At 44.3% G+C, this 11,573-nt stretch overlaps 1 protein-coding gene across 1 annotated transcript; it reads right to left on the bottom strand.

The window, feature by feature from the left end:
- Nucleotides 1-336: 336 nt before the first annotated feature.
- Nucleotides 337-654, bottom strand: LOC126932751 (cytochrome c-like). The gene has a single exon (XM_050751882.1). It carries the CDS (start codon nt 652-654, stop codon nt 337-339), a length of 318 nt encoding a protein of 105 aa, XP_050607839.1.
- Nucleotides 655-11,573: the final 10,919 nt, after the last annotated feature.

Raw genomic sequence — 11,573 nt, 5'->3', positions numbered from 1 at the left:
ATATAAATCTAAATATAAAACCAATCTCCAGTAAGTTTTAAGATGGCACTCACCATCTTTGTGAAAAGTTTAACATTACTAATGAAGTCTAATCATATCTTTAGAAGGGGTAAACAGTGATAGCATTTACTGAATTGGAATTACTATTAAAATTCAAACACTGAACATATTCATTTAACCACAAGCCAATCTTAGTTTTGAATCAGGACTGCCCAACAAAATATTCTGTCAGTCATTCATGATCTGAATTCTGTTGTATGAGCTCTATTAAAGTATGGTACACATAAACAATTCATGAGACATTTGTTTTGCAATAAATAAGGCAGTGGCCAATTATTACTCATTAGTAGCTTTTTTGAGATAAGCTGTCAAGTCGGCCTTTTCTACCTTATTTTTAATGCCGGCAAAGATCATTTTTGTTCCAGGGATGTACTTCTTGGGATTCTCCAAATACTCCATCAGTGTATCCTCTCCCCAGGTGATGCGTTTGTTCTTATTGGCATCTGTGTAAGAGAATCCAACGGCCTGACCTGTCTTCTGCCCAAAGAGACCATGGAGATTAGGCACAGTCTTGTGCTTGCCTCCCTTTTCCATGGTGAGACACTGGGCACACTTCTGAACAAAAATCTTCTTGCCTTTCTCAACATCACCCATATTTAATTCTCTTTGTCGTCACTGGCGCAATGAAGGTTCCCACTCTGAAGCCGGACATCCCACTCTCTCCATAAAGGGTGATTTTTTTTTTTTTTTTTTTTTGAGACAGAGTTTTGTACTGTCGCCCAGGCTGGAGTGCAATGGCGCAATCTCTGCTCACTGCAACCTCTGCCTCCCAGGTTCAGGCGATTCTCCTGCCTCAGCCTCCCAAGTAGCTGGGATTACAGGCGCCCACCACCATTCCAGCAAATTTTTTGTATTTTTAGTAGGGACGGGGTTTAACTATGTTGGCCAGGCTGGTCTTGAACTCCTGACCTCGTGATCCGCCCACCTCAGCCTCCCAAAGTGCTGGGATTACAGGCGTGAGCCACCATGTCTGGCCAGAAGGGTGATTTTTATGTTTTTTATTTTTTATTATTATTTTTTTCATGTCATACTGCTGTCTTTTAATTAAAAAAAAAAAAATCAAAGAAAACATCTGGCCAGGGCTAGGTTAAGACAAACAGGAACACTTCAGAATCCAAGGCAGGGAAAGGCTGTTGGCCTCCCTTCAGAGGACTGCAGAGGTGGGAAGAGGGAGGGACAGATCATGAACAAAAGTACTTACAAATTACAAACCCACCCCCCACCCCTCAATAAAAAGAGAAGAAAAAGCCCCATCACTTAACAGAAGGGTGATTTTTTAATAAAATATGTTGTTGTGACAGAATGATCAGATTTTCAAAACAAAACATAGGGATTGGCAGAACAGACGCATCAGGTTATTAAAAGGAGACTACTTCTGTTTCAATTACAGCTGTGCCATAAAGGCCAAAATAAAACAATAGATAGCAGGAACCCCATGTTCCAAAGAGGGATCTGATAACCAGGCATTGCAGAGCAAGTAGCTGGACAATTTTTGAAATATTTAGTTAAGTATTCACCTTGAGTGAATAAAAAGCGTTGACAGTAAAGAGGCAATAGGTTTTCTTGGGGAAAGTTGCTGGAATGTTGGTATTTTCCCTCTGTACTCTGTAGGAGAAAGGTGTACAGAGGGAAAATACCAAAGGTGACTGCTTTCCCTTCAAGCTTGATATATGTTCCCCGCAGTTTGTGGGACACAGTGGTCTGCTTTTTTGTCATTTTGTCTTGTTTATATTCCATTTTTAGAGTTTTTGCCCCTACTATTATTGCATTTATTTTTTTGAGTATGTGAAATATTAACATAGTTACCAGAACTATATACAAAAATTACACTCAAAGAGGTATCACCCCTCCCCGACCATTCTTTCCATTCCATTTCACCCACATCTCATCCTTCCCACCCCATTCCTACCTACCTCCTACAGGTGATGAATCTCATTCATTTCTGTCGGTCTGGCTGAGCTGGAGTGCAGTGGCACAATCTCGGCTCACTGCAACTTCTGTCTCCTGCCTCAGCCTCCTGAGTAGCTGGGATTACAGGCGTGTGCCACCACGCCCGGCAAATTTTTTTTTTTTTTTTGAGATGGAGTCTTGCTCTATCGCCCAGGCTAGAGTGCAGTGGAACAATCTTGGCTCACTGCAAGCTCTGCCTCCTGGGTTCATGCTATTCTCCTGCCTCAGCCTCCCGAGTAGCTGTGACTACAGGCACCCACCACCACACCCAGCTAATTTTTTTTTTTTGTAGATATTTTTAGTAGAGATGGGGTTTCACTGTGTTAGCCAGGATGGTCTCGATCTCCTGACCTCGTGATCTGCCTACTTTGGCCTTCCAAAGTGTTGGGATTACAGGTGTGAGCCATCGCGCCCGGTCAAATTTTTGTATTTTTAGTAGAGTCGGAGTTTCACCATGTTGGCCAGGCTGGTCTCGTGCTCCTGATCTCAGGTAATCCACCAGCCTCAGCCTCCCAAAGTGCTGGGATTACAAGTGTGAGCCACCGCGCCCGGCCTTTTTTTTTTTTTTTTTTTTTTAACATCTGCAGAATAGCACTCTATTGTGTGGATAACCACTCTTTTCATACAGGCATTTAATTCTTTTCAATATTTGCAATTATAAATAATGTTAGTGTATATTACTTTTTTTTTTTTTTTTTTTTTTAATTTTTGAGACAGGGTCTCATTCTGTTGCCCAGGCTGGAGTGCAGTGGTGTGATCATGGCCTACTGCAGTCTAGATTTCCTGGGCTCAAGTGATCCTTCCACCTCAGTCTCCCAAGGAGCTAGGACTACAGGCACAGGTCACCACACCTGGCCAAGTTTTGTAGTTTTTGTAGAGACAGGGTTTCTTTTTTTTTTTTTTTGAGACGGAGTCTCGCTCTGCCGCCCAGGCTGGAGTGCAGTGGCCAGATCTCGGCTCACTGCAAGCTCTGCCTCCCGGGTTCACGCCATTCTCCTGCCTCAGCCTCCTGAGTAGCTGGGACTACAGGCGCCCGCCACCTCGCCCGGCTAGTTTTTTTTTGTATTTTTTTAGTAGAGACGGGGTTTCACCGTGTCAGCCAGGATGGTCTCGATCTCCTGACCTCGTGATCCGCCCGTCTCGGCCTCCCAAAGTGCTGGGATTACAGGCTTGAGCCACCGCGCCTGGCCTAGACAGGGTTTCATTATGTTGCCCATGCTGGTCTCAAACTTCTGGGCTCAAGTGATCCTCTCACCTTGGCTTCCAAAAGTGCTGAGATTACAGACATGGGCCACTGGCTGCGGCCCAGTGTATCTTCTTGTGTACATGTATTTCTCTGTGGAAGTGTATCATCAGGGTAAATTCCTAGAAGTGGGAATTTCTGGTCAAAAGATTAATTAATTTGCAGTTTTAGTAGATATTGCTAAATTCTCCTCCACAATGGTTGTATGATTTTGAATTCCCATCAACAATTAATAAGAATGCCAGTTTCTCCACAGCTTTTCCAACAGAATGTATTGTCTGTCATAATTTATAATCTTCGTCAATCTGATGGATAAGACATTGTATACTGGCGTATGGTTTTTTTTTTTTGTTTGTTTGTTTGTTTTGACATAGTCTCGCTCTGTCGCCCAGGTTGGAGTGGAGTGGTGCGATCTCAGCTCACTGCAACCCCTGCCTCCTGGGTTCAAGCAATTCTCCTGCCTCAGCCTCCTGAGTAGCTGGGATTACAGGCCTGTGCCACCACGCCCAGCTAATTTTTGTATTTTTAGTAGAGACGGGGTTTCACCATGTTGGTCAGGCTGGTCTCGAACTCCTGACCTCATGATTCACCCACCTTGGCCTCCCAAAGTGTTGGGATTATAGGCATGAGCCACCGCGCCCGGCCCAAACGGCATAGTTTTAATTTGCATTTCTTTTATTATTATGAGTGATATGGAAGATCTCTTCCTGTATATAAGAGCCACTGTTATATCTTTGTTTTTGGTAACAGCTTTATTGAGATATAATTCACATACTATACAATTCACCCCTTGAAAGTGTACAATTTAATGGTTTTTAGTACATTTAGTACAGAAATGTGCAACCATTATCACAATCAACTTTTTTCTTCACTATCACCCCATGTTACTCCCCCAAGCAACCACTAATCTACTTTCTGTCTCTCTATCTAAATTTCTCATTCTGGATTTTTACAAATGGGATAATTACTTTTACATACACACATACATATATACATATACTTTTTTTTTTCTTTTTTTGAGGCGGAGTCTCACTCTGTCACCCAGGTTGGAGTGCAGTGGCACGATCTCAACTCACTGCAACCTCTGCCTCCCGGGCTCAAGCAATTCTCCTGCCTTAGCCTCCCCATTAGCTGGGATTACAGGTGCATGCCACCATGCTTGGCTAATTTTTGTATTTTTAGTACAGATGGGTTTTCACCATGTTGGCCAGGATAGTCTCGATCTCTTGACCTCAGGATCAGCCTTAGCCTCCCAAAGTGCTGGGACTACAGGTGTTAGCCACCATGCCTGGACTTGTATACATATTTAATATACGTATATGTGTGTGTGTGTATGCACACACACACACACACACATGTATTAGTTTGTTCTCACACTGCTATAAAGAACTACCTGAGACTGGGTAATTTATGAGGAGAAGAGGTCTAATTGACTCACAGTTGTGCAGGCTGTACAGGAAGCATGGCTGGGAGGCCTTAGGAAACTTATAATCACAGTGGAAAGTGAAGGGGAAGCAAGCACGTCTGACCATGGTGGAGCAGGAGAGACAGTGTGAAGGGTGAGGTGCTACACACTTTTAACTGGATCTCATGAGAATTATCATGAGACTAGGAGGATGGTGCTAAACCATTAGACACCACCCCCATGATCCAGTCATCTCCAACACTTGAGATCACAGTTCAACATGAGATTTGCGTGGGAGACAGAGCCAAACCATATCAACATATATATATATATATATAGAGAGAGAGAGAGAGAGAGAGAGTGACTGGCTTCTTTCACTTAGGATATTTTTACGGTTTATTGTGTTGTAAAATGTATCAGTACTTGTTTTCTTTTTATAGCTCTGTAACATTCCATCCTATGTATATATCACAATTTGTTTTTTTTTTTTTTTTTTTTTTTTTTTTTTTTTTTTTTTTTTTTTTTTTTTTTTGAGACGGAGTCTCGCTCTGTCGCCCGGGCTGGAGTGCAGTGGCGCGATCTCGGCTCACTGCAAGCTCCGCCTCCCGGGTTGACGCCATTCTCCTGCCTCAGCCTCCCGAGTAGCTGGGACTACAGGCGCCCGCCGCCTCGCCCGGCTAATTTTTTGCATTTTTAGTAGAGACGGGGTTTCACCGTGTTAGCCAGGATGGTCTCGATCTTCTGACCTCGTGATCCGCCCGCCTCGGCCTCCCAAAGTGCTGGGATTACAGGCGTGAGCCACCGCGCCCGGCCCACAATTTGTTTATTGACTCATCAGTTTATGTACATTTGGGTTGTTTCCACTTTTTGGCTATTACAAGTAATACTGCTATGAACACGAAGTTTTTGTGTGGATATATGTTTTAATTCATCTTGGGTAATACACCTAAGAGTGAAATTACTAGGTTACATAGTGACTCTGTGTTTAACCATTTAAAGAACTACAAAACATTGCTTCACACCTACTATGCTTCACATCTACTACATCGCTTCACACCTATCAGATAAATGTTGATAAGGATGTAGAGAAATCAGAATCCTCATCTACTGCTGGTGGAAACGTAAAATGGTGCAGCCACTTTGGAAAATGGTTTTGTAGTCTCTCAAACGATTACATAGAGAGTAACCATTTACATCTCTCTCTTTTTTTTTTTTGAGACGGAGTCTTGCTCTCTCTCCCAGTCTGGAGAGCAGTGGTGCAATCTCGGCTCACTGCAAGCTCCGCCTCCCAGGTTCACGCCATTCTCCTGCATCAGTCTCCCAAGTAGGTGGGACTACATGCGCTCGCCACCACATCCAGCTAATTTTCTGTATTTTTTAGTAGAGACGGGGTTTCATCGTGTTAGCCAGGATGGTCTCGATCTCCTGACCTCGTGATCCACCCACCTCGGCCTCCCAAAGTGCTGGGATTACAGGCGTGAGCCACCGTGCCCGGCCTTTTTTTTTTTTTTTTTTTAATACAGAGTCTTGCTCTGTCACACAGGCTGGAGTGCAATGGCATGATCATGGTTCACTGCAACCTCAACCTCCCTGGGCTCAAGTGATCCTCCCACCATAGCCTCTGGAGTAACTGGGACTACAGGTGTTCGCTACCACACCTGGCTAATTAAAAAAATTTTTTTGACAGGGTTTCACCATGTTGCCTAGGCTGGTCTTGAACTCCTTCCTCAGTCCCCCAAGGTGCTAAGATTATGAGCCACCAGGTCCGACCCATTTGCATATCTCTTTCTCTGTCTTTTTATTATCTTACAATAATAATAAAAAGACCAACTAACCAAAAGATTTGTAAAAATTTCCTCCCACTCTGTGGGCGGTCTTTTTACTTTCTTGATAGTGTCCTTTGAAGCACAAAAGTATTTGTCTATTTTTCCTTTGGTTGCTTGTGCTTTTCGTGTCACATCTAAGAATCCACTGCCAAATCCAAGGTAATAATGTTTTACCCCTATGTTTTCTTCTAGGAGTTTTGTGTTGAATAGCTTTGTCTCTTAAATTTAGGTCTTCATTCCATTTCAAGTTAATTTTTGTGTATAGTATGAGGTAAGGGTCCAACTTCATTTTTTTTTTGTATGTAGATATCCAGCTTTCCTAGCTTTATTTCTTATGTATGTATGTATGTACATATGTATGTATTTATTTATTGTGATACAGAGTCTCGCTCTGTTGCCCAGGCTGGAGTGCAGTGGTGTGATCTTGACTCACTTCACACTCAGCCTCCCAGGTTCATGCCATTCTCCTGCCTCAGCCTCCCGAGTAGCTGGGACTACAGGCACCCACCACCACGCCCAGCTAATTTTTTGTATTTTCAGTAGAGACGGGGTTTCATTGTGTTAGCCAGGATGGTCTCCATCTCCTGACCTCATGATCTGCCCATCTCGGCCTCCCAAAGTGCTGGGATTACAGGCGTGAGCCATCGCACTTGGCCTCTAGCATTATTTATTGAAAAGACTATTATTTCCCCATTTAATTTTTTATTTTTATTTTTATTTTAGATGGAGTCTCATTCTGTCGCCCAGGCTGGACTGCAGTGACTCAATCTTGGCTCACTGAAAGCTCCACCTCCCAGGTTCACACCATTCTCCTGCCTCAGCCTCCTAAGTAGCTGGGACTACAGGTGCCCTCCATCATGCCCAGCTAAGTGTTTTTGTATTTTAAGTACAGACACGGTTTCACCGTATTAGCCAGCATGGTCTTGATCTCCTGACCTCATGATCTGCCCACCTTGGCCTCCCGAAGTGCTGGGATTACAGGCATGAGCCACTGCGCCCAGCCCCACTGAATGTTCTTGACACCCTAGTTGAAAATCGCTTGGTCATAGATACATTTCTAAACTCTCAATTCTAGTCTGTTTATCTGTATATCTATCCTTACGCCAACATCACCCTGTCTTGGTTACTGTAGCTTTGTAGTAAGTTTTGAAATCAGGACATCTGAGCACCCCACCTTTCTTCATTTTCAAAAGTGGTTATTCAGGGTCCCCGAGTTTCCGCATGAATTTCAGAATTGGCTTGTCAGTTTTTATAAACAAATCAGATGGGATTCTGATACAGATTGTGTCGAATCTGTAGAGCAATTTGGAGAGTATTAACATCTTAACAATATTAAGTCTTCTGATCCGTGAGCATGGGATCTTTCCATTTGCTTAGGTCTTTTCAATTTTTTTCAACAGTGTTTCGTAACTTTCAGAGAATACATTTTGCATTGCTTTTGTTAAATGTATTCATATTTTATTCTTTTGTTATCTTAAATGGGATTGTTTTCGTTGTGTGTTTTTCTGAGACAGGGCCTCACTCTGTCACCCAGGCTGGAGTGCAGCGGCATGATCATGGCTCACTGCAGCCTCAACCTCCTGGGCTTGAGGGATCCTCCTGCCTCAGCCTCCCAAGCAACTGAGACTACAGGTGCATGCCACCATGCCCAACTAATTTGTTTTTATGTAGAGACAAGAGCTCACCATTTTGCCCAGGCTGGTCTCTAACTCCTGGACTTAAGTGATCCTCCCACCTTGGATTACAGGCGTGAGCCACCATGCCCCACCTGGAATTGTTTTCTTAACAGTTATATATTTTATGTAAATTGTTCATGTATTTTGTCTCTTTTTCTATTGAATTTTTGGTCTGCTCCTCCCCTCAATTTTTAAATATTGTTTACACACTAGGGATATTACTCCTTCATATATAATGCAAATATTTTCTCACAATTCGTCAGGGTTTTTTTTTTTGAGAAAGTCTTGCTGTTGCCCAGGCTGGAATGCAGTGGAGCAATCTCAGCTCACTGTAACCTCCACCTCCCGGGTTCAAGTGATTCTCCAGCCACAGCATCCCAAGTAGCTGGGATTACAGGTGCCTACCATTGTGTCCAGAATTGGTTCCTTCTGGTGTGTTCTTGGTCTCGCTGGCTTCAAGACTGAAGCCACAGACCCTCACGGTGAGTGTTACAGTTCTCAAAGATGGTGTGTCTGGAGTTCGTTCCTTCCAATGTTCAGATGAGTCCAGAGTTTCTTCCTTCCAGTGGGCTGGTAGTCTCACTTGATTTCAGGAGTGAAGCCACAGACCTTCACAGTGAGTGTTACATCTCTTAAACAGGGCGTGTCCGGAGTTGTTTGTTCCTCCCGGTGGGTTCATGGTCTCACTGACTTCAGGATCGAAGCCGCAGACCTTTGCCGTGAGCGTTACAGCTGATAAAGGTAGTGCAGACCCTGAGAGTGAGCAGCAGCAAAACTTAGGGTAAAGAGCAAAAGAAGAATGCTTCCACAGCATGGAAAAGAACCCGAGTGGATTGCTGCTGCTGGCTGAGGTGGCCAGCTTTTATTGCCTTATTTGTCCTGCCGATTGGTCCATTTTACAGAGTGCTGATTGGTCCGTTTTTACAGAGTGCTGATTGGTGTGTTTTTAAACCTTTAACTAGACACAGAGCGCTGATTGGTCTGTTTTTACAGAGTGCTGATTGGTGCATTTACAAACCTTTAGCTAGACACAGAGCACTGATTGGTGCATTTACAATCCTTTAGCTAGACAGAAAAGTTCTCCAAGTCCCCACTCCACCCAGGAAGTACAGCTGGCTTCACCTCTCACCATCACGCCTGGCTAGTGTTTTGTATTTTTGGTAGAGACAGGTTTCACCATGTTGGTCAGGCTGGTCTCAAACTCCTGACCTCAAGTAATCTGCCCACCCTGGCCTCCCAAAGTGTTGGGATTACATGCGTGAGCCACTGCGCGAGGCCGTGTTTTCTTTTTGTTTGTGGTGCATATTTTTGCCATGCAAAAAATTTTTATTTAACATAATGAAATTTATTTTTTTCTTTTATTACCTCTGAATTTGGAGTCGTTATTAGAAAAATTTTCTCCATATTCAGTCTATAGAATGCACCCATGTTCTTTTTTTATTATTTGTATGGTTTCATTATTTTCCATTTAGATCCCTGACCTATTTGGAATTTTTTAATTAAAAAAATTTTTTTTTTTTTTTTTTTTTTTTTGAGACAGAGTCTCGCTCTGTCACCCAGGCTGGAGTGCAGTGGCCGGATCTCAGCTCACTACAAGCTCTGCCTCCCAGGTTTACGCCATTCTCCTGCCTCAGCCTCCCAAATAGCTGGGACTACAGGCGCCCGCCACCTCGCCCGGCTAGTTTTATTTTGTATTTTTAGTAGAGACGGGGTTTCACCGTGTTAGCCAGGCTGGTCTCGATCTCCTGACCTCGTGATCCGCCCGTCTCGGCCTCCCAAAGTGCTGGGATTACAGGCTTGAGCCACCGTGCCCGGCCCCTAAAAAAATTTTTTTAATAGAGATAGAGTCTCACTGTGTTACCCAGGCTGGAGTGTAGTAATGCTATTATGCCTCACTGCAGCCTTGAACTCCTGGGCGCAAATGATCCTCTTGCTTCGGCTTCCCAAGTAGCTAGGACTACAGTCACATGCCAATATGCCTGGCTAAAATTTTTTTTAAAATGTGTAGAGATGGGGGTCTTTCTATGTTACCCAGACTGAAGCTCTGGCCTCAAGTGAGCCTCTCACCCAGCCCTCCCAAAGCACTGGGATTACAGGCATGAGTCACCATGCTTAGACTTTTTGGAGTTTATTATTATTTATTTATTTATTATTTTTTTTGAGATGGAGTTTTGCTCTGTCGCCCAGGCTGGAGTGCAGTGGCGTGATCTTGGCTCACTGCAAGTTCCACCTCCCGGGTTCATGCCATTCTGCCTCAGTCTCCCAAGTAGCTGGGACTACAGGCGTCTGCCACCACACCCGGCTAATTTTTTGTAGTTTTAGTAGAGACAGCGTTTTACCGTGTTAGCCCGGATGGTCTCTATCTCCTGACCTTGTGATCCGCCCACCTCAGCCTCCCAAAGTGCTGGAATTACAGGCGTGAGCCACCATGCCCGGCTTCCCCCTCCTCTTTTTATTTTTTGAGACGGAGTCTTGCTCTGTGGCCAGGCTGAAGTGCAGTGGCACGATCTCGGCTCACTACAACCTTTGCCTCCTGGGTTCAAGCAATTCTTCTGCCTCAGTCTCCTGAGTAGCTGGGACTACAGGTAGGCACCACCACACCTAGCTAATTTTTGTATTTTTAGTAGAGATGGGGTTTTGTCATGTTGGCTAGGATGGTCTTGATCTCTTGACCTTGTGATCCGCCTGCCTTGACCTCCCAAAATGCTGGGATTACAAGTGTGAGCCACCATGCCCGGCCAACAAGGGGGATTTTTTATATCTTGAGGGCCAGATATGGACTCCACAGATAGGGTCCAGACTGGGGTCATATAAAAAAAGATTCCACCCAAGAGGGCTTCCTGCTAGGATGTAGTTACTTTAACAGAATGTGGGCCGGGCGCGGTGGCTCAAGCCTGTAATCCCAGCACTTTGGGAGGCCGAGGCGGGTGGATCACGAGATCAGGAGATCGAGACTATCCTGGCTAACATGGTGAAACCCCGTCTCTACTAAAAATACAAAAAACTAGCCGGGCGTGGTGGCGGGCGCCTGTAGTCTCAGCTACTTGGGAGGCTGAGGCGGGAGAATGGCGTGAACCCGGGAGGCGGAGCTTGCAGTGAGCCGAGATCACGCCACTGCACTCCAGCCTGGGAGACACAGCGAGACTCCGTCTCAAAAAAAAAAAAAAAAAACAAAAAACAGAATGTGGCTAGAGGTAAATATATTAGACTCACCATTGTAAAGACCAATCAGAAGAAGGAGGACATTGACTCTGAGTTATCTGCGGATAGATAACCTTAATGGGGGAATTTCTGAGAAACCTATGAAAAGCATATCATGAGAGAAAGTGCCCTGAACATCGTCCTAGAAAGAGAGAGAGAGAAAAAAAAAACACCCCACATCTACAGTGCCAGCTACTTGGGAGGATTGCTTG

Source organism: Macaca thibetana, chromosome 1 (assembly GCF_024542745.1).
Source record: "Macaca thibetana thibetana isolate TM-01 chromosome 1, ASM2454274v1, whole genome shotgun sequence".
Taxonomy (NCBI): Eukaryota; Metazoa; Chordata; class Mammalia; order Primates; family Cercopithecidae; genus Macaca; species Macaca thibetana.
This window is presented reverse-complemented; position numbering and strand designations above follow the sequence as displayed.